A 24,957-nucleotide genomic window follows, 5' to 3' on the forward strand; every position below is an offset into this window, starting at 1 on the left:
GCACAACTTTATATTAGAGCATTGAAAGGGTGCTTTAGAATAGAGGGCTGAACAGTGGACATGAAATCCCATGCTTTAAAAGCTTTTTCTCAATCCTAACCCCTGCAATAAAATTATGCGTTGTGAGTTTCCGGGGTTCCTTGCTAGAATGTATGTATTCAAGTGTCAATCACATTCAGTAAAACTGTCTGACAAACACCTCTCCCACCCTTTGTTTTTCTTGTTTCCACCCAGACAGTAAACATTGCACATCACAGGAATTTAGGTTTCAGAGCTTAACATGTCCTAGACTGCTGCAGGTTTTCTGTCATTTAAGGTCAATCCTCACCGTTAGCTCTCTTTCATTTTAATCAGACAGCCTACATTAGGTGTTAGTCTACAGAGTCAATTTTAATGCAGGAATTTTTATGAAATTCAAACACATTACTGTTTTTACACTTGTTAGGGTAAAGACATTATTATCCACATCTACTGGTTTACTTTAAGACTCTCAGTATTTAAAAATGTATTGACTGCTGGTTAAGAATAAAGTAGGCAGCATGCTAAGTGATACCAATTACACCAGTGAACTTGTACCAGTAAAGAAGCGGCTGTTAAAGTACTAAGGAGCCCACAGAAGAAAACTGAGGACTGAGATGCCATATTCCAACCTTGGCCTTTGATTTTCAGTGGAGTAAAATATACTTGCACTTCGATTCCCTGGGATTTAGGTATGTTCAAGGTTGCTTTACTTAGTCATGTTTACACAAGAAACATTTGCCTAATGGACATGTCCAAAATGTAGCTTAGAAAATATTTACATATAAACATTTTAAAACAGGAAGGAAAATGTTTATAAGTTAAAAGCAGCCAACAGCAAAAGACTGAGTTAACTCCCAAACGTTAATTTTCCAACTGCTGTCTGCTGTTATTCATCCACAGACTTCCATCACAAGTCTGATCTATATAAAAAAAAAAAAGATGGGATGCAACTGCAAATAAAAATAATCAAACAGAAGGCAAAGAGTTACAGTTAGATTTAATCTTTATTTACAAAGGAATCCTCACTGATGAGGTTAATGATGATTTTCTTTTAATTCAGCTTTGGATTCCATGTTCACTACACAATGGTTTACAGAGTCCACTCATTTCATTGCTGAATAGAGCAACTCTTTTCGAGTCGGTATGTAGAAAATGGAACCTCTAATCTACAGCACAAAACCATACAGTTAATGGGACAAAAGAAACCACTCTTCCATAAAAATAAACACAAATTGAAAGGGGCTGGGGGAGAGACAGGACCCGGGGGGAAGGGTGTGGGGTACATTGTGCACTGAAACCTTTGACTAGGCCTCATATGAACACTGTTATTCTGTAGCCTGCTGGAGATCATGCAAAGACAGAATGTTTCAGGGGAAGATGGTTTAAACTATCCAAACCAATGTGCCACTAGACACTGGAATGCCAAATACAACTTGATACCACCCACCAAGGTCATGCCACCCTAACCAAGCTCAGTGCCCACAGACCTGGGTAGATTTAAGTAAAACAAAATAATGCCTGTTTTAATAAGAAAATAAACAGCAAGTATGGATTATATATCTGAAAGCAGGCTGAAGACAGATGAGGTCTTCAAGCTGTTAACTACAAAAGTCTCAAGTGATGTCATGACTGGACAGTGCACTGCCAGTCAACAGCCATGTCAGAATTTACAAATATATAAAAAGGAAAATTCAACCATAACAAAGTAAAAATTTTATATGAACGTGGTTGCAAAAAAAAAAAAAGTTCAAATGTCTGCATAATTGTTTTGATGCAAAAGTTGTGTAGGTGGCTTCAAACATCCTACAAAAGCACCCTTGTACCCCAGGCTGCTGACAGTATAGTAACCAAACTGCTGCAAGCATGAAAACTAAATTTATACAGAGCCTTTGATTGTGCTCAGCAAATTACGGGCAGTAAAATGTTTAAAACAACAAAGAAACAGAGGCATAGTCCAATTCAATAACTTAGAAATGGCAACCATTTGCATCCTGGACATGGACTACTGCCAGACTTTATACTATTACTCCCACCCTACCCCCACCATGATACAAAGAATGCATTTTGCGGTCTTTTATATAAAATAATGTGTGATACTTTTGTGAACAGGGACTGCCTGACAGCGAACAAGCTGTATACAATGAAGCTGTATTTAATAGCTATACATGCGTGAATTTACAGCAGTTAATGCCTTGTACACAGTATGATTTTTTTCAGAGTGGTATGTATAGGTGTGTATTTTTTTTTTAGCCTGTACATATACACACACACATACACATTTATACACACACACACATACATATTTATATATACTTTTCACACATCCCTGTGGTTCCAAGCACACACGCATACATCCTCATCTCTTTGATTTTAACACAAGATTAGGTGGCAAAGGGAATCCAATACAGCAAATATATACTGCCAAGACAGATCACTCAAAATGTGGAGGCAAAAAAAAAAAAAAAAAAACACACAACAAAATAAAACATTGACACACAAAAAATAGGAGAATAAATCAAAATATTGGAAAGAGGGAGGAAGAGAAATATGGCTGCCTTGTCTTTCTGTGCTGAAGTTCCAAGACGAGTTTCTGGTCCCTTTTTGCCCTCAAGAGTTCTGCAGGTACTGTCATCAGTGCAGCAGCCTTGTGCACATATTAAATGTTCAGCTTATGTCTTTTTATTTTCTCCTTAAAAAAATGTGCAGTTACAAGCCCCCCGGTATATTTTTGACTCCAAGTCCTGAGGACATGATAACTGATGGATTGATTTTGAACTGCACAGAGTTCCACAACAAGGAAACGCAATAGTTGCCCACAGTACCTTCTTCCTTCTTGGTGTTGTAAAGCAATCCTATTGATTAATGCCAGACAGCATCCATTTGGGCGAGATGAGAAAACAAAACCACAAGACACAAAACCTTGGGCACTCAGCAGCTTATTAGTGCCAGTCCATCGCTGGCTGGTTTTGGGGTTGTGTCCCATCATACCTCCAGGAACCGGGAGCTGCTTGCCTTGGAGTGGAATGGCTCTGACCACATGCGTCGCAGATCCCCCTATTAGGATGGAGGTAATAATACCTGTCACACATCTGCCAAGAACATAAGACCATACACACTAGTTACAAGGATAACTTGTACAAAAAGAATACCTTCAGGTATGCCATGGTCAGCAGTGGCAGTAATGTGAAGGGAACAAGGTACAGAAGTGCAGGCTGTGCAGCACGATGTATTCTAGAGGCGACAGTGGCAGTCAGTAATCCTTAAAAAGAAAAATTAGGGAGAGAAAATATAAGCTTATCTACATGAGGGGCAGCAGGACTAAAGCTCATTTAAAATTTGTCTTTTCTTTGCTATGAGACTAGCTGAAGCAAAGAAATATTGGGGACAGCCTCTCCATATTGGTCTTTGTTACATCTTAGATTAATTTGTTTTTCTAACAATAACAAAAAATACCTATACTTACCTACAAAGTACCCAATAAGCGTGCAGTGAAAATAGGAAACCTTCTGCATCCGCCCAGAGATGTTGGCTGTACTGGATGCCTCCCCATTGGCTTGTTTTTTGTAGTTGTCATAACGCAAGACAAAGCAGAGTAATAAACCTGGCATTACAATGTCACCTATTCCCAACATAGAAAAGTGGCTGCCGGTAGAGCTGCAAGAGACAAGAGGATACCATATGTTACACCTGAATCTGGTTGTATTGATCAAACCATTTTAGTTATCAGCATACCTTAACCTTACCAGATACCTTACCTTGGGAAGACCAGTTTTCCTGGCAAGGACAGTCTGGGTACATCTCTACCCACACTGGGGCCAAGGTGCAGCTTGCGTGACAGTACATCTAGAGGATTGTCAGCTGGCTGTGTGGCAACTTTCACCATCACATTACTGTTGAAAATGTAAGCAGAAAAGAAGACCTGCAACGGGAGATGTGCAAGTTAGTCTTGGAATTCCTCCCTGTGCACATATAATTGGATAATGATGAAGAAATTAAAAAAAAAAAAAAAAATTCTCCTATCAGAAATTCTAATATTTTAGCAATATTTCACACCAACCCACTAGTTTACATCCTTAATACTAACAAGGTCTTGCTTTGCAATGCAGATAGGGACAGGCTTATTAAATCCCTTCTTTTTTGCCCTTTTTTCTTTAGCTTCCGACAGGAATAGGAATGTACCACAATAGACTTACCCAGAAAACATCATATATCAGGAGGCCAGACAACAGCAAGCAGGACACTTTAAGGCTGGGCAAACGGACAAAGGCAATCATGGCCACACACAGCCCCATGGCTAGTGCTGGAGACAAAAAGAAAATGAGAGAATTCAGTGAAAAATTTGACAAATGCTATTGTGAACCAAGTGTTTGATTAAATGACAGTTCAACAAAAAATATAAGTACCATATACAATATACGGACATATCCGTTAAGACTATAGCAACTATTTTTTAATCGTTATTTGATAAGTGAGAAAAAATGTACAACTCTTCTGTTTAAACAAGCACCAGACAGTTAAATAGTTAACTAAAGCACTTGGTTTCTTTATTCACAACCTCACATGTGGTTATCTTAAGTAAAAGGCTTTTCAAAATGATGAAACATTGCTGTCCACCTGCCATTCACACAGTGCTCCTTTAGTGTGCACTAGAAAGAATTGCCAGCCCACAGATCTAATCCATTAATATTCTTATCTTGCTGGACTTGCTTGGTATACTAACTGTATTAGAGAAGATCCCTACTAGAGCTGCTTACTGGCCTATATTTAGGTCTAGGATTGAATTATATTTATGCTACCTAATTTTTAATGAACATCACAAAAACATAATCTGCTGAACGGGGATAAAGAACATGGATTCAACTGCTTTTCCTGAAAACTGTTTTAATGTGAATATGTACCATTTTTACATAATGAGGAAAAATAGAAAGTCCAGAGATTTAAAAAAATAATACATACATAAATACATATAGTCAGGTTGATCTAAGTATTTGGACAGTTACACAATTTTCATAATTTTGGCTCTGTAAGCCACCACAATGGTTTTGAAATAAAGCAATCATTATGTGACTTAAGTGATGACTTTCAGCTTTCAATTAAAGGGTTTACCAAAAACATTGTATGAGCTGTTTAGGAAGGATTGCTTGATTGCTTTATTTCAAATCCATTGTGGTGGCATAAAGAGACAAAATTATGAAAAATGTGTCATTGTCCAAATACTTGTGAACCTGACTGCATCCAATACATTTTATATAGATTAGGCCCTCCGACCTGCAAAGAAAAACCTGGGGGTTGGTAGCAGAATTGGCACTCCAGCCACCATAAAAAACCTCACACTGTTCCGTTCCATTCCATCTGAACTAGTGTGGTGCTGAGGTGTCACTCACTGCATGGCTGCACTTGGGTCCTAATCTGGGGATTCTAAATTGATTTGTCAAATGGTGGGTGTGGCAATGAGCTGTATCAGTGCGTGCTCCTATAACCTCTCTCTCTCTCTCTCTCTCTACACACACATTTTTATATTATATATATATATATATATATATATATATATATATATATATATATATATATATATATATATATATATATATATATATATATATATATACACACACACACATATACACACACATATACACACACACACACACACACATATATATATATATACAGCACCCTCCACAATTATTGGCACCCCTGGTTAAGATATGTTCTTAGGATTCTAATAAATTCTTTTTTTCCCCCAAAACATATAGGCTCACAACACAAAAAAGAGAAAAATCCAACCTTTAACTTTAGTACATTTATTCATTGGGAAAATAAATCCCACATTAAGAAATACGTTTTTTAAATGAAATCATGTGTGCCACAATTATTGGCACCCCTGCTGTTAATATTTTGTACAACCCCCTTTTGTCAACAAGACAGGACTTAATCTTCATCTATAACATTTCACAAGGTTGGACAATACAGAGACATGGATTTTTGACCATTCCACTTTGCACAATCTTTCTAGATCGTCCAGAGTCCTGGGTCCTCTCCTCTTCAGCTCACCCTGCAGGTTTTCAATGGGGTTGAGGTCTGGGGACTGAGATGGCCATGGAAGGTGCTTGATTTTGTGTCTGCTGAGCCATTTTTGTGTAGATTTTGCCATGTGTTTGGGGTCAATATCGTGCCCGAAGACCCAGTGACGACCTATCTTCAGCGTTCCAACAGAGTCATCCAAAATTTGATTTAAAATGTCCTGGTATTTCAAGGAGATCATGATGCCATGCACCCTAACAAGGTTCCCAGGGCCTTTGGAACAAAACCAGCCATACAGAACCACATATCCTCCACCATACTTTACAGTGGACATGAGGTGCTTTTCCTTATACACATTCTTGGATTCACGCCATACCCACTTAAGAGACTACATACATAGCAACTAGTTTTAATAAGCAAAAATCTTTCAGATACTCAGTTTGTCTATATACATAGCAATTTGTTACCATAAGGAAAAGTCTTTTGGATACACACCCTGAATATAATTTGAAAACAACTTGCACCTGTCTGCAGAGTTATAATGTGTCCAGCATAATTGATCAGGAGATGCACAGATGTGTTCCTTAGGTTTTTGTGACAACATGCTTGAGTTTTCTTGTGTGATAATTGTAAAAGATTACCATATTTGTTGCCGTTATTGCCAAATTATGCTTGAGATTTGTAGGAGTGCATATTTCCAAAATATTCTGCTATAGTTTTATCCACCCCAAACTGAAAAACATTATAAAACCATTTTAAAACCCTTTCCAATATTGGTTAAGGTTTCTTTAGATGGCGTGATGATGTGTTATACTAACATTTAAGGGGTGACCAAACTGACCTACTACATATATGTAAAGTATATCACCTCTTGAACCTCATTAAATTAATTCAGTTTTTATTAGGTAATCTCTTTTTCTCACTGAGGAATACAGCTAGGATGCAGCAAAGGATCTTTATTACTAACTGTCTCCATGACTTTGTCCATATCACTAACACTTACTGTTACTGGTGATGTGATTCTGTGTGCTAAAACCAGACTTAAAACCAATTAATTTAAGACTCTAGCTTAAACTATCCTAGAGACGGTTTATAACAAGGATAGTGAATGCTATGTCAACATGACAGTGTGCTATATATGATTTCCTTTTATGGTTAGTATTTGAGGATTTCAAAGTGTACTGTAACAAACTGATTAAAAATGCTATCTATGCCTTGATAAATTTTAGAAATTAACATTACATTATCCATCACAAACAAACATAGGAATCAACAAAATTGACTCATTCTGAAATAAATCTGAAGTGGCCTGAGCACAATAATTGAACCACTCGCTGCAAAAGGGCCTATGATTCTGACTATATGACTAGGTATTACTATTATCATTAGTAAGATTAAGGTTTTTAGTTTTGTTTAGCGAAGCACACATGCAGTACAAAAAAACAGAAAAGCACTTCACTCTTGAGAAGGAAAATAATGAAGTGTAGAGTGAAAAATGCTCAAGTAAGCAGTCAATAACTTACTATTGGGCAGAAATATTTAAAAGTGATTAATCATGTCTAAAGGGAAGGTTTGAAAAGAAAAAAGAAAACAGTATTTAGGAAAGGCCAAATCATCAAATACTTAATTACGTGACACTGTTGACCATTTAACCCAAGAAAAGATGTTTATTCTGTTCCCTGCTAGTAAAGCTTTCTCGCGATGTGTAGGTTGCAAGGCAAGAGAAGTTTTTCCTACACTCACTGTGACTGTTCTTTGCCAAACCTTCCTAAAAAAAATGTTTCCATAATGTGTAGATCGGCATGTCATAGGTTCACAACAGTTTCTTGACCTGAGAAGTACATACAGATGAATCTTAATACATTAGACTATCATTGAAAAGTTAATTTATTTCAGTAATGCAATTCAAAGTGAAACTCACATTATATAGATTCATTACGAACAAAATGATATACTGTATTTCAAGCATTTATTTCTTTTTTTTTTCATTTTGCTGATTGTCTTATTGCTAATGAAAACCCAAAATTCCATATTTCAGAAAATTTGAATATTGGGATAAAGTTCAATATTGTAGACTCATGGTGTCACACTCCACTCAGCTAATCAACCCAAAACACCTGGAAAGGTGTCCTGAGCCTTTAAATGGTCTCAGTCTGGTTCAGTAGGTCACACAATCAGTTTTCCAGAATACAGTCATTGATGCCTTCCACAAGGAGAGTAAGCCACAAAAGGTCATTGCTAAACAGGCTGGCTGTTCACTGAGTGATATATCCAAGCATATTAATGGAAAGTTGACTGGAAAGAAAAAATGTGGCTTGAAAAAGGTGCAACAGGGATAACTACAGCCTTGAGAGGACTGTGAAGCACAGCCCATTCAAGAAATCTGGTAGAGACTGACAAGGAGTGGACTGCGGCTGAACTGAAAGCGTCAAGAGCCACCACACATAGACATATCCGGGACATGGGCTACAACTGTTGCATTCCTTGTGTCAGGCCACTCCTGAAACAGAGACGTCAGAAGCATCTTACCTGGGCTAAGGAGTGAAGCTGTCCACATTCAGTGATGACTTGGGGAGCCATGTCATCTGTTGGTGTTGGTCTACTGTGTTTTATCAAACTCAAAGTTAGCACAAACGTCTACCAGGAAATTTTACAGCACTTCATGCTTCCCTCTGCTGACAAGCTGCCAAAAGTACCAATACCTAGTTTAATAACCATGGTATCACTGTGCTTGACTGGCCAGCAAACTTGCCTGACCTAATATTGAGTATTGTCTAGAGAAAGATGAGACACACTAGACAACAATGCAGACAAACTGAAGGCTGCTATCAAAGCATCCTGGGCTTCCACAACACCTCAGCAGTGTCACAGGCTGATTGTCTCCATGCCACGCCACACTGATGCAGTAACTCATGCAAAAGGAGCACTGACCAAGTACTGAGTGCGTACATAGGCATACTTTTCATTAGGCCAACATTTGTGTATTAAAAATATTTTTTTTAATTGGTCTTATGTAATATAATTTTCTGAGATACTGAATTTTGAGTTTTCATTACCTGTAAAGCCATAATCAGCAAAATGAAGAGAAATAAATGCTTGAAATATATCACTATGTGTGTAATGAATCTATACGAGTTTCAGTTATTGAACTGAATTACTGAAATAAATTAACTTTTAGATAATATTCCAATTTATTGAGATACACATGTACTTTCCAAATGCCAGATTAGGATAATTCAAACCAATACTGACTGACCTTAAGTAACAGAAATGGCACGTAAGGTTGGAGAATGTGGACTTTACAGCTGGCTTTTTTGATTCTCTGTTTTTCTAGCTTGGTTATTTTATGTTTCAGTTCACAGTTACAGGTGTACATATTGATGACACAACATTTAACACCTTGAATTTAAAATAATGCATGCAGAAAAAAGTCTGCTTGCATTTAGTTTCTTTTTAATCCAATAAAGACAACCCTGCTTGAAACACAAAAGTACCTTTCACTATTTCCATGGCTATGAAAGTCAAAAGTAGTACTTCATGATAATGACAAAGATGTCAAGTAAGCTATAGAAGAGTGGTCACACAAGCAAGACAGTACATTTTGGCTGGCAGTGAAAACCTTCATAAATGTTATAAAGAAGTATATTACTGTCTGGTTCAATTGGTGTTTTTATTAATAGGCCAGTATAATAATAATCATCATCATTTCTTACAGCAACAAACATGAAACTCTGCACTAATGCATACTAGAAGAAAAAGCCTAAATCATTTTCTGCGTGAACAATAAAAATGCCTTTAATGCCAAGAAATCCTCATCACTGATTTACACCAGTTCAGTTCTTTATGCGCTCTCTTTTTTACACAAACAAATTGACAGGTCTCATTTTTTTGGCTAAATAAAAAAAATAGATAAACAAAAAAAAACAAATACATGTTTAACAATCAAATTAATTTAAACAATGTTCTTCGTTGGCTGTACCCATTTCATTATAAAATCAAAACTGGTTGATACACATTTTTGTGTTTGGCATTATACAAAAGTAAACTGTCCACTCTTACCATCCATGAGAAGCCAATGACCAGTCAATACCCAGATAAGAACCAGCAAAACTGACAGTGAGAAAGAAAGGAGTTCTGCAGCCGTAAATCGACCACAGCAACCAAAAGAGATCCTGTAAACCAAACCAAAAATAAATCAATTTACTGCAAAATGTTTTACATTTAGCTTCGTAAGTGTAAGCTCACTTGTACATTTGGCTTAACTGCTGAGATAGGACAATTGAGTTTCAAACTGGACCAAGAAAGCTTCCTCAGGAGTCTTGGCAGATAATAAGGAACAGAATATAAAGGTCCATGATTTGCAAAATCAAATAGAACACATGCATAACCATAGAAACTCTTACTTGTTTTGAGGAGAGCAGGGTCTAGTTAGGTACTGGCACATCGGCAGAAGTAGGAAGGCAAAGGCTATTGTGGCAAGGACTGTAGAAAAGAAATACTAGCTTACAAAAAAGTATCACTAAGATCCAACGCATAATGAGTATTAAAAATAATGAATTTGAGAAATCTACTTGCACACCTTACTCTTCAGCCCTTAACAATTTCACTCCACCTTATCATCTGGAGCAATTATTTTATCTTGCACTTAATAGCTGTTATTCCAGTACAATTTACTTTTCGGTTCTAAACGCATCTTACCTGCTGTACATATGGTGAAGACCACCTGAACAGAGTCAAAAAAGAAGAACATGACAAGCAATGAAACTGAGGCTCCAATTGGAAGAAAAAGAGCCTGGGTTGAGTCAATGGTTTGAATACCTGAATGAAGAAGTTTAAAAAAAAAAAAACAGTTTAATGACAAGTTCACATATCATGGTAAAGTTTCCACACAATTTTAACAAAAATAATGATGATGACATTAAATAAGCTTTCAACACGATACGAAAGGATACCAACAACAGAAACCAGTGCAAGTACTTACTGTTATTGGCATTGTTTGTGTTGAATGCTCCTGATGATGTGGTAGTTCCATCTTTATCTTTGTCTTGGTTTTCAAAGTCCATGTTTAAGGATCTGTGGTGTAGAGTGTAAAATTAGGGTCATGACTGAGCTGCCAGTTATACAAATCTGCTCATTATTGTTATTCAATTACCAGACAGTTGTGTAACAAGCATGTTTGTTGTACACTTTTTTTGTTACAAATGAGAGCAAGTGAATGTCAGTTTTCTTTACCTTTTATCAGATGGTGCACTACATTTGAAGTACTCATTCCATCTCATTATGCTATCTAACACTAAGATATACATTTTCCTACACTTGCTAAGTGAAGTTTGGCCAAAGTCACAACTGTCCTACCCTAGAACTGTCTGTTAAATCTGGAGATACTACTATCAAGATAAAGTTCTAAGGCACAATTTTGTAAGGCGAGGGTAAGGCCTAACTCCTGTGATTAAAACCTACACATTCACAATACAATGACATTTTTTTTAGATGTGGCTCTAGCCATAAAATAAGTACATAATTAATTTCACTGTCTTGAAATGAAAAAGACTTGAAATTATCCATTTGACACGGAAATGAGAAAATGCCCTAAAATTGTTAAGTGAATTTGACTGGGTGAAGTACAGTTTAAGAGCTTTGGAACAGCAAATCAAAAGTCCAGATATAAAGATAGATAAAAGTGGTGGATCTTTATTTCTCCACTCTATCCTGAACAGCTTCCTCTGGGGTCCCCATAGGGGATTTTGAGATACTCTGATTTAAGTCAATTTTCTGTAGGAACTTGTACCAACAATCTTATTCCTTTAGTGGCTATCCATGTCCAGAGCAAGAAATTCTAAGACAACACCCCAAAAAGAATAGGAAAAATGCACCCCTGGTAGAGTCCAACAGCAAAAATGAATGGAAGTATAACTCAAGAGTGTTTTTGGAACTTGGTATTCTAGAGGGACCTCTTAATATACCATAGGGTATAAGGTCATAAGCTTCTTCCAAGTCTACAAATCACATATTTAAAAGATCAGGAAATTACTTTGTATATCTCAAGTATGCATACAAAGACAGAGCTCTTGCATGGGAAGAATGGAACTCTTTACTGTTCTTCATAGATAAATTTGTAAAGATGTGAGGAATGACTATTAGATGAAGTCTCTGTTCAAGTACACTAGCACAAGCTTTCTCAGGGTATACGCGATTCCTTGTATACCCTCTTGCCACCAGTTTTGGAAAACCAATTACTAGTCTGTCAGGGCAGAGGTACTGTACATGCCTCCCATGCAAAAACACACTGCTACAAGCATTTAACACTTCCAGCTGTATCACATCCACATTTGTAGCTACTAAGGAGCTTTTTAAACAGTCTACAGCAGGATCAGTCCCAGAGATGGACCAAACCCCACATGATGTATTCAGTGCTACCTGCTGTAATGAGGGCATATCCACCAGGTTCAACCATTCTTCCAAGTACTCATTCCACCTCATTATAATATACAACACTGAGGTCTACATTTCCCTACTCTTCCTAAGTAAAGCATAGGCAAAGTCACACGTGTCCAACCTTAGACCTATCAGTCAAATCTGGAGATACTACTATCAAGGAAAATCATCTTCAGCTTGTCAGCTTCCCTTATCAAATGTCCACCACCATGACAAGTGCTAACAAACTTATGGCCAAGGCTACTTCTATGCGCCTCCAATATGGAGGTCTGGATCCAATCCATTTATATTTCATGCCCTTCTCCTCCCCAGAAATGCAGTATAAGCTGTTTTGTAAGAGAAAGTTTAACTCATTCTAAACAGACCCTTACTCAGAAATGATCCCAGTGAAACCTCTGGTTAGACCTCTTGCCTGAAACAGGGAGACTGGAACATACTTTTCTGAAAGTAGCCCTGGCATTGATATTTAACTATTAGACCCTGGTGGTTGTGTGACCACAATAGCTCCTCAATAATGTGTAATGGTGTAATGCTAGTCAAGTGTCAGGCAAAAAACAGCAGGCGAAAGGCATAAAAAAAAAAAAAACTTTGGCAATTTAAAAAAAAAAAACCAAAAAAAAACAAAACTGGATTTTGAATTGTGGTACAAAGAGACATATTTCATAATGAAAATTATGAGCAATAAAAGAAAAAAAAAATATTAGCACCATCACATTTTTAGATTTGACAGTTTAAAAATGGTGCTAGTAATATACTCATATGATACTATTTTGCAAGTGTAGTTAAATTTTTTTCTGATTATTTTTTTTTGTTTTGTTGTCTACCAGAAATAAGATTTAATATGAATGTATAACAGAACTGCATGGTACTAGATTTGTGTGGGAAGTTCTAATAGTCTTTTTTTTAACAGTAGATTATAATTGCTTCTTTTAGATCAGTTGGTAAAAGGGGTTTGCCATGAGGATTATATAGTGATAAATATAGATTTGGAGAGTTTTGAGGAATCACCCATGAAGAGTCTAACTGTATTGTGATTCCAAGCATTCAGTCATCCATTTTTTCAGTAATCTTATAATCCTGATACCTTTTCTGAATGTACCCAAATCTCCTGCTTACAGCCCACACAGATCACCTTCCTCATTGTGCTGCCACTAACACTCAAAGGCAAAACACAAATTCTGTTCTATAGAAATGTGTGCATCTCAAAGGAATCAACATGATAATGTATTTTCTGTTGAGAACATGTAATTAGTTTATGAAATAGCAGTTTTACGTGGGGTCATGAGGTGGGTAAAGCTAAAGAAAGCTGACAGCAAGTGACCCACTCCCTTGTGGCAGCACTGTTGCATACTCAGCAGTATAACACTGAGAGCAAAACAAAATCTGGAAACAAGTAGCAATGCCATTAATACCAAAATTACACATCAAAAGAGATACATTAATATGAGAACTTCTCAATATTTTTGTAAAAAACAACTTTTTGAGGGCAGACATTAGAGCTGTGGTTTAATTTTAAGTATATCTTTACTGCTGTTATGTCAGGCACAATATCACAATTAATCCAGGAGATTTTTAAGATTGACTATGACAAAACTAAAAGCTCAGAGGTTTTAAGCAGGGTTGCTACCAGTTAAAAACGGACAATGTACCATGATCTAGTGTTTGTTGAATAACAGTTTTAAAGTACTAATAAACTGCCTTCTTAGATTACTGTCTTGCAGGCACTGAGATTGATTAACAGTTTTAAGTGACAGTGAAGCAAAGATTAAATATTGGCAATGAGCCTGATACACAGTTACATATCAGTGGTTTGCCTAAATTATATTAAGAATGGTGGTTAGCAACATTCGATATGCTCATCCAAATTAATGAAAAAAAAATGGCACAAGTACATAAATCTCCTCCAACATAAACTCAAAAATATAATTTCTAAACTCAATGAATCCAATTTATGGTTGTAGGTGGCGGAAAACAATCCTGACAGCATTGGGCACAAAGGAAGTTTCAATGTACAATATAAAAGGGCTCCAAAAACAAAAGCTTCTACTTCGTGAGCTACAGACCAGGCTTGTCACTTTATCCAGCAGCACACATTTGAAGAAAAACACGTAACATCTCTATAGTGGACAGGGCCTGAAGAATTTAATTTTAATAGTCTGCTCCTAGTCAGAAAAGCTGACGAAATTAAATTGAAAGAAGATTTCTTCCTTAAACTGCTCAACTGACATATAAAATACACATAGTAAATTGAAACATTTAAGTTAAAACAAGTGCTTGGTTGATATTTTATGTCATAAATTAAAAAATGGTTGGCCACTGATAGCTTGCCAATTGCATATTAAGATGAAAAATCTTCTGATTTCAATTAAGGGTAATGTATCTGTGTTCATAAACAACTTACAAATTGTTGCTGCATTAGTATCATAAACATATTCAAGTGGGGGAAAAAAAAAAAAAAAACTGTAGGTGCTTCCTGTCCATAATGTGGCATTCAAGTTTGACACTGGCTCCAGGCACAAACTATAGCTTGTAGCATATTGGGCCAATTAATGCTGTAGTCTGACAACTAATAATATAACTGGAGCAAACAGTACAAGTAGGTAGCACTGCTGTCTCACAGCTAGAGGACACTAGTTTTTAATCCCAGATTAGTCACCATTTGTTTGCACACTCCCATTTATGTCTGTGCAGGGTTTTCCATAGGTACTCCTATTTTGCTCACGCTAACACCACAAAGATATGCTGTTATGGTGAATGACAACTCTAAGTTTGGGTGTGCTTATGAATATGATGGAAAACGCTCTGGCACCCCATCCAAGATGGGTTCTTGTTTTTTGAATGATACTATAAGGAAAAAATCTGATATAAAAGACTGAATTAATGCTTGCCTCAAAATAGATGTATAAATAATAGAGCATACAGAATTTAAGTTTTTAAGAAATATCTGACAAGCCCAGTGATATTAATAAGTACATGATCCATACTATACATCGTATAAACAAAGCTGAAGATCATTCAGAAGATCCTATAAGTAAGGTCGCTCTGCACAAAAAAAAGCCACGCCTTACTTAGTATTACTCAAAATGTCAGAAATTATCCTACAGACCTAATTAAATTCATGAAATAAAACCGATTAGGCTTTGCCAAGACCTTTACCTCCTCTGAAAAGTACAAATATTACTAAGTCAACCACTGGTGGTGTTCTTACCTGAAGCTGCCATAAACAATAAGAAGAATAGAGATGAGGAACGTGGAGACCTGACTGGAGTCCACTAGGGAGTAGGCCCTATAGAAACAAGATAAACAAGTTTAGGCACAGTAATAATGACTCATTGCCCTATTCATTAACCCATCTACTCACTTTGATGCCTTTGCTAATGTGTAGTATTTCTCCTTTTAGGGTCAGTATGGAGGCAGTGTCTGATAGCAATAAGCATCAGGAATGAACACAAGGATGGGGGATGCATGGTGTTTAACTGACATAGCAACAGCCATAATTAGTTGTGCTTGAAAGTTTGTGAACCCATTAGAATTTTCTAGATTTCTGCATAAATATGACCTAAAACATCACCAGATTTTCACTCAAGTCCTAAAAGTAGATAAAGAGAAACCAGTTAAACAAATGAGACAAATATATTATACTTGGTCATTTATTTATTGAGGAAAATGATCGAATATTACTTATTTGTGAGTGGCAAAAGTATGTGAACCTCTAGGATTAGCAGTTAGTTTGAAGGTGAGGTGTCAGGTGTTTTCAATCAGTGGGATGCCAATCAGGTGTGAGTGGGCACCCTGTGTTATTTAAAGAACACAGATCTATCAAAGTCTGCTCTTCACAACACATTTGTGGAAGTGCATAATGGCATGAACAAAGGAGATTTCTGAGGACCTCACAAAAAGAGTTGTTGATGCTCATCAGGCTGGAAAAGGTTACAAAACCATCTCTAAAGAGTTTGGACTCCACCAATCCACAGTCAGACAGATTGTGTACAAAAGGAGGAAATTCAAGACCATTGTTACCCTCCCCAGGAGTGGTTGACCAACAAAGATCACTCCAAGAGCAAAGTGTGCAATAGTCGGCGAGGTCATAAAGGACCACAGGGTAACCTCTAAGCAACTGAAGGCCTCGCTCACATTGGTTAATGTTCATGTTCATGAGTTCACCTTCAGGAGAACACTGAACAACAATGGTGTGCATGGCAGGTTTGCAAGGAGAAAGCCACTGCTCTTCAAAAAAAAAAAACATTGCTGCTCGTCTGCAGTTTGCTAAAGATCACGTGGACAAACCAGAAGGCTATTGGAAGAATGTTTTGTGGATGGATGAGACCAAAATAGAACTTTTCATTTATAAAAAGTTCTATGTTTGGAGAAAGGAAAGCACTGCATTCCAGCTTAAGAACCTTATCCCATTTGTGAAACATGGTGGTGGTAGTATCATGGTTTGAGCCTGTTCTGCTGCATCTGGGCCTGGACGGCTTACCTTCATTGATGGAACAATAAATTCTGAATTATATCAGAGAATTCTAAAGGAAAATGTCAGGACATCTGTACATGACCTGAATCTCAAGAGAAGGTGAGTCATGCAGCAAGACAATGACCCTAAGCACACAAGTCATTCTACCAAAGAATGGTTAAAGAAGAATACAGTTAATGTTTTGGAATGGCCAAGTCAAAGTCCTGACCTTAATCCAATCGAAATGTTGTGGAAGGACCTGAAGTGAGCATTTAATGCGAGGAAAGCCACCAACATCCCAGAGTTGAAGCTGTTCTGCACGGAGAAATTGGCTAAAATTCCTCCAAACCAGTGTGCAGGAATGATCAAAAGTTACCGGAAACGTTTATTTGCAGTTATTGCTGCCAAGGGGTGTGTGTCACACCAGATACTGAAAGCAAAGGTTCACATACTTTTGCCACTCACAAATATGTAATATTCGGTCATTTTCATTAATAAATAAATGACCAAGTATAATATTTTTCTCTCATTTGTTTAACTGGTTTCTCTTTATTTACTTTTAGGACTTGAGTGAAAATCTGATGATGTTTTAGGTCATATTAATCCGGAAATACAGAAAATTCTAAAGGGTTCACAAACTTTTAAGCACAACTGTACATACACATTTGGAGACAACATTCAACATAACACACACAAAGACAAAATACAAACTACACCAGCCAGGACTATACACACACACACACTCACACACTCTTCAGAAGACAACATTCAGCATAACAAACACAAAGGCAAAATACAAACTACACCTAAAAACGATCCCAAGCTAGCTAACCATGCATCCCAAGAACAGTAAAGTAGCACTGTATATTTTAAAATAATAAGTACTTCTAAAAGAATACATATATTTAAATTGTAAGTATGCTCTAAACAAACTGCTGGGAATGTACAGATGTGAGTAATTATTATGGTCACTTTGCAAAATGTAACACAAATATGGCCCACTTGTGACAGTGTACACACAAAAGTGAGATATATTACTAAAACATTTATACATTCAAACTGTTAAAGAGTATATATAAATCAAAATTGTACCCTCCACAACACAGCATAATTATGTTTCCATATCTTGGTTTTTTCCAGTATAGACTAGCAAAATACAGATTTGGTTTGGGGTGGAACAAGACCAAAAACTGTTCTGTCAACAGCTAACAGAGTGGAATGGGAGAAAAACGAGGAATTATGAGAGTCAAAGATTTCAGTTGCCAAAAGGTTCTTTTACACATGCAATTAGTTTTGCCTTTGCACTGGTTTCCAGGGCACGCTGTACAAATGTGCTGGCCTAATGCCAAGCTCCAGTGGTTAGGTATTCTCCACCCCAAACAGATTATAGATTTATAAAGGAGAAAACGCCTTGATGCAGTCAGTTTGGTTAGAAGCTACATTTAACTACAAACTATTCTTAAAAAATATGAACAGAAAATGCAGTACATACAAAAACAATGTCTAAAGACAGAATTAAAAATTTCACAGAAGTTTCATATTACTACCCATCTTTAGCTCTTGATTCCAATATCTCTATCATAAAAATATCCTGGAGAGAAACAGAAGGGCATCGAGACGTGATCTTAACGTTAAGTTAACGGAAGACATTTAAAAGAAACTGCGAGATGAAAGAGATTGACCACACAGCGTCTCGCGGTGACCTTAAACATGAGACTTTGTGCTAAGAGATTGACCCAGGACCGTCTCACGATGACATGGAACATGAGATTCTTGCAAGACATGCCATACTTATAATCAATATCAAATAAGCCAAGAGGCAGCAAAACATTCAGTCGTCTAAAGGATTTGAGCGCACACAGATCCAGGGCTCTCAGTGCATATAAAGCGTTTAAGGACAGTACGTTATAAATGAAACGTTGACGACTAAGTGAAGAAGAAAGAAGAGCGGAGAAAACAGACTCAAAAGCGTTGGGGAGAAAAATGAGGAAAAAAGAAAAAGAATAATCTAGGTGCAAATTCAAAAAAATAAGGAAAGTAATTATCAGCCTGGAACAAATGGAATTGAAAAAAAAAAAGCATGTACAATCCGGCTCAGAATTAAAAGACAGAGTAAAAGACAAAAGAACTTCATAAAGACGTTCACAAATGTTGGCGCTAAACATATGAAGTGCAGGTTAGAGATTATGAAAGCAGTGAAATTCGAAAGGCTCAAAAAAAAAAATTTTTTAAATGTAAAGACGGCGCGATACACAAGTGGAGAAAGTTAAAGGATATGAAAGTAGGAAAATTAGAAAGTATAAAAAAAAAAAGAAAGTAAAGACCACAGTAGCGCAAACAAACCGCCTCATTTAACTATGCTCCTGTCTAACTTTGACTTTGCACAATAAACACTTAACTAATGCACCATAACACTTAATTCTACTTTATTCACATAATTTTACTTAGTAGTTATGTTCTACTATACTGTTATCTTTCAATCTATTAATTTTTGTTAATCTAATATTATTCTAACTTTGCATAGCTTTTGATAAGCGGATCAGGATGCATCTAACTGCGTGTTGTCCTGTATAACTGCATGTGACAAATAATCTTGAGAATTTCAAAAATGGAGTTTACTGCACATGCTTTGATTGGTTACTTTGTAAAAAAAAAAAAAATTATTAACTGCTGATGATGTAGGTCGTTTTTTCTGTGTTGAAATTCTAAACAGAGAAACCTATTCTGAATTATGGTACAAAGTCATTAAACACATGTCTCACTGACCTCATTAAAAAGATTCAGTATATTGGGACTCACAAGATTCCAAATATTGTTTTTACAGAAGTTCTGAAATAAAAATGAAACTAATGAAATAGCAAAAATTCAAAGAAAAAAAAAAACTCAAGTGTATTCAGATAAACAAACACGGGTGTTGGCGAGCGAAGTGATATACACAAACTCACACATACGCAGATATATACATACACACAATTTTTAGAATGAATCCCGATTAGGTGCTTCTGTTAGGCCAATTTCAAATGTTAACTGTGGGTAGTTCTACTGTGATGTTTCCTTTAATAAGGACCATTCTAACCAAATTAAATAATTGTGTATATTAATAAAATAAGAACATAAGAAGAAATAAACATATTGCACATGCCCTTAAAATACATAATCTTGGAAAACGGGAATTGCATAGACTATAGAGAAAAAAAAATAAACAAGATTGACAAAAACAAAGAGTTATTCTTCCTCATTCCTTTAGTTTCTCATTAAGTTAACAAAGCAAGCCAAACCATTCAGCCTACTAAAAAAAGCTTTCACACTTGTCACACTACTGAATTTATGTGATATCAAGAGCGTAATTTTCTCATTTTTAAAATCCCCTTTTTATAAATATCAAAGTTGGTGGACTATTTGTAAGGATTTTCTAATGAAGAAATAAAATTATTTGTACTAAACAAAACATCTTCCATTCCACTGCTTTCTAAACTTGAAGATATAACATTTCAACATACATGGATTAAAAGTTGTAAAAACATGATTATTGTTGCTTACTTGTAACCTAATTTATTCTCACATTTTACCCCTATTTTTGTTTGGCAGCAGCAACAAAAAAAAAAAAAACACACCAGGGTAAATTAAAAATACAGGAAAAATCTTTTCACTGAATTCCAAAGGTGAAAAAAAGAAGAAGATGCTTAAACACAGAAAGATTTCATACAGTGGAGGGTTATCTATGCCCACCAGGTAAATCATATCCCTATGCACCAAGACAGGAGGCACTTCATTGGAGAAAGCACCGAGTAGGCTGAAGAACTACTTCACGCAGCAACACTATGGCACAGATAAGGATATAATGGAACTGAATTAAAAGTACACCAATAAGGAATCACTGAATAAACCACATGGGAAAGAGTGCATTTGAAGCTTCTCTCTTTTTCAAAATTATGAGATTGTCACAAAAATGCATGAAGGAAAAAAGTTCATCAGGAATTATGCCGCTGATAATGTTAAATGTCAAGGATGAGGTGAAGTGCTTTAGGAATGGTAAAGGTGAATTAAGACAGTGAAATAGCGGACGCCCTGAACTTGCATTTTTGAGGTCTTCGCAAGTGAGTAAGTGGATAACCTCCCAACAGTAAATAGGACTACTAAAGGAGGTCCTGAGTGATTTAGAAATCAGAGGGAGAAGTACTGTTCAGATTAAACAGGCTGAAATTAAACAAATCAAATATTATCCTGTTTTACAAAAAGGGTGACTGGGCAGACCGAAACAACTATAGGCCAGTAAGCTTAACATACATCACAGGAAAATTAAGGGAAGAAATTATTAAGCATAGGATTGAGGTGCACATGGCACGTACAGGAGTTTTTCTGAACAGTCAGCATGGGTACAGAAGGATGTCACGTTTTCCTAACATGCTTGAATTCTTTGAGGAAGCAACAAAAGGATACGATCAAAGTACAGCATATGATATTACTTATCTTGACTTTCAGAAAGCATTTGATAAGGTACCACATGAGAGACTGGGCATCAAACTAAAATAAGTGGGAGTTCAGGGTGATGTTTTAAGATGGGTGTAGAATTGGCTCAGAATATAAAAATTGAATATAAAAGCACCAAGAATCCATCTGTATGTCAGCATTTTGCTTCAGCACTTCGAACCATTCATCAAACAGCGAAGCACACACGTCGATCCCCGTAGGATCTGCATAGAGGCTTTCTGTCACATGTAGATAGTAAACAGAGACTCTGACGTCACATTAAGCCTTTTAGCACACTGCGTGTTCTGAGCGTGAAGTATAAACCAACCCTAAGTGGACTCTGTGCTATCAACTCTCAGACAGTGTTCAGAGGCCATTAAGAAGGCAAATACAATGTTAAGTTATATAGCACGATGTGTGGAGTACAAGTCCAAGGAGTTTACGCTCAAACTTTATAATGCACTAATTAGGCCTCATCTGAAGTCCTGTGTGCAGTTATGGTCTTCAGGCTCCAAACATAGACATGTACAAAGACATTAAAAGGTCCTGAGAAGAAAAACTAGGCGCAGGAGGTGAGAAAGTTGCCTTGAAAACAATGACATGGTCTGAGAATCAGGCTTTACAGAAACACGCTCAAAAGAAAGAACCTCAGTTAAGAGAGAGTCAAGATAGTTAAGGTACGGTGCTGATGGTACATTTAGGGCAAGAGATAGGATATTTAAAACTCTGTGCTATTACCTTGGCTTTGATAGATACCACAGCCTGACATAAATATAAAAAACAGAAGTTTGAAACTTGCAACTCCACATTTCAAAGAACAGCCAAATTCACTTTTAATAAAAAGAGCAAAAATGTTCACAAGCCACTTCTCAGGCTCAAAATCACCCAGGGCCTGAATGGACATGTTCTCTTCATCTTAATCAATATTAAGTTGGGATTACCAGACACAAACGGAACCACCACATGAAATCTGCAGAACTGTTTTATGTATACACGTCATGATGGCAGAGTTTCACCAATTTCTTGATACCTTAACTTTGTTCAAACAAATGGAATGGAGTTGGGCTGGTCTCCCATAGCATACAAACAGAATATGTCCATAAGAAGTAAGTAATTAACACTACCAGTGATGAATACCATTACCAATGGGGACAACACCACCACATTGAGTGAACCCAGGAGTTAACTACTACTACGATATGAATGTGGATGTATAACAGAGTGTAGGTTGGGAATTCCCCCTAGTCATTGCATGGCAGCAGGGAGGCTCCTAAACGAATACCTGTATATGCCTCCTTCCTTTATCATTATTGTTTGAATTTCAGGACCTTTTTGACATTTCCATGGAAATAATAATGTCAAAAATATCAAAAGTAAGCTAGCATTGCATTACAAACATATCCTATTGTTTATGAAATACATTTGATTGTAATTTGGAATTACAGTTGGAGACACACGAACATGTAAGCTAAACAGTATGTCTTGATTTTAAAAAGGGAAATTAATCAATACACAACTTCCATGCTGTAAATCAATGCATTAGTCTGTTTTTTTACACACCTACATAACTCTTACGAACTTTGTAGGCTCATAACCGTGTGCCTAAAAGGAGGATACATTTAAATAATTAACCATATGATTTAATAATGAGGATGTCCGCATCAACCCAAAAAAAACTGAATGGCTGAATTTCATTTTTCAATACAATTAGTGGGAGAGAGGGAGAGAGAAATCCAGGTACAGTGATCCCTCGCTATATCACGCTTCGACTTTCGCGGCTTCACTCGATCGCGATATTTTTCTCATACACGCTTACGTCACTACGCATGCACTTTCTGAGAACTTATCTAAGCCCTACGATGGCTCCTAAACATGCTGCTTTTTCTAAGCCTTCTGACAATAAAACTAAGCTTCCGGAGGAAGATGCTTACTATCCAGGAGAAGGTGAAAATGGCAATACCCTACAAAAGCCTTCTCACGCATATGAAAAGACAGTGCCAGCAACTGCCTATCAAGAAGTTCTTCATCCGCGCACCCAGACACCCACTGCCTACTCTTAGTACTCCTTCACTGAAGACAACAACACACCTGCTGAAGATACTGCACCACCTCTGAAGACTCTCCTACTGAGGTTGTACCTTCATAGGTTAGTGGTTGTGTGCAATTAAATGTACAGTACAATAATCTACCATAAAAAAGCAGTCGGGATTGTCCTTCCGTCCCGTGAGTGCAAAGCGTAGCGGTATTCCGCTTATTACAGACTTACTACTTGCGGCTTGAGTGCGACGCGATGTGAGCAGAGTTCTGGTGCTGTCATCGTTCCCTTGCTTTTGTGTGTGATGCGCTGGAAAAATAGACAAAATTATGTCTCTGGAAATAATTAATGTTGATAGAGTACAAATGCCTCACCGCGTAGTAAATATCAGGGGAAATGGTGCTTGCTTATTCTCATCTATAGCTTATTTAGTGCCTGAAACTCCGTCTTTAGCGGTACAGATTCGGGCTAATATTGTACGACTTTGGACAGGCACTTGAGGGGATAAAAAAAAAAAAAAACTTAGGTTTTCGAGAGATGTCATGAATGGGCACTTTGATGTTCTCATTCTCTACACTTACATGCCTGATGTACACATGGAGTGCACAAAAATTGAGGATAAAAGTCGGTCGCCTTAAAAGGCGAGTGCGCCTAGTAATATATTTGTAACGTCTAATATGTCTTATTTTCTCTTATTTTGCCTAATATATTGGGTAATACGAGTGTAATGGTGACTAAAGGGTGTTATTTCATGTCTAGAGGGCTCTAATAATGTTAAAAAACGTATTTAGAAGGTCGTAAACAGGTTTTCTATACTCTTAACTGCGAAAATATTTGATTTATAAATAAAGAATCCTACTTCGTGAAAATTCATCTATCACGGTAGAGTCTGGAACGGATTAACCGTGATAAACGAGGGTTCACTGTATAACCTTGAAAAGGCAGCCAGACAGGAAACGATTCACAATTCAAAGAGCAGGGCCTGTAAGCTAACAACAGGTGCAAACAGAATGACAATGAAATAACTGGTACTAGATAGGCTCAATACATAGAACACTAGTTCTCTACCTTAACATTAAAATCAATAAATACCATAATGAAACCTTCTTAACGAGGCCTTCAACAAAAGCCGCCCCAAGACTGAGAGATCAGACCTTACAAAATACAATGTTTATTGAAAGTTGACACAACCAACAGACATGAAACATCCACATCCAGGCCTATGAACATGATTAACAGTGGAGCTCTTAGTATGGTTATAACAACCAAACTCTCTAACAGCCAAGTTGCAAGATGGGGAAATCATAAATGAATTTGAACTTCACAGTAGAGATTTTATTAAAATAATTTCTTTAGTAAACTAAATATACAGAATTCCTTTGTAATTCTGTATCTGTTTGAGTTTTATAGTACTGTTACTGAGGGAAAGCTCAAAACATGTATAAAAAATAGTAAATTACTTGTCAAATGGGCTCATCAAATATTCCCAACTAAACCAGAAGACTGCTTCTGCATCACC

At 36.7% G+C, this 24,957-nt stretch overlaps 1 protein-coding gene across 1 annotated transcript in view; it reads right to left on the bottom strand.

Moving 5' to 3' along the window:
* Positions 1-1,006: 1,006 nt before the first annotated feature.
* sppl3 (signal peptide peptidase 3) overlaps positions 1,007-24,957 on the bottom strand; it is a 56,801-nt gene continuing 32,850 nt past the window's right edge. Inside the window, exons 2-11 of the mRNA XM_039771695.1 lie at positions 15,689-15,766; positions 11,027-11,118; positions 10,744-10,863; positions 10,449-10,527; positions 10,105-10,217; positions 4,215-4,321; positions 3,777-3,940; positions 3,485-3,675; positions 3,171-3,280; positions 1,007-3,075 (exon numbers count right to left, since the gene is read on the bottom strand). Of these exons, the coding sequence (XP_039627629.1) occupies positions 3,004-3,075; positions 3,171-3,280; positions 3,485-3,675; positions 3,777-3,940; positions 4,215-4,321; positions 10,105-10,217; positions 10,449-10,527; positions 10,744-10,863; positions 11,027-11,118; positions 15,689-15,766 (1,126 nt within the window). The 3' untranslated portion in view covers positions 1,007-3,003. The remainder of the gene's footprint in view (positions 3,076-3,170; positions 3,281-3,484; positions 3,676-3,776; positions 3,941-4,214; positions 4,322-10,104; positions 10,218-10,448; positions 10,528-10,743; positions 10,864-11,026; positions 11,119-15,688; positions 15,767-24,957) is intronic.

The sequence above is a fragment of the Polypterus senegalus genome, chromosome 12, assembly GCF_016835505.1.
Source record: "Polypterus senegalus isolate Bchr_013 chromosome 12, ASM1683550v1, whole genome shotgun sequence".
Taxonomy (NCBI): domain Eukaryota; kingdom Metazoa; phylum Chordata; class Cladistia; order Polypteriformes; family Polypteridae; genus Polypterus; species Polypterus senegalus.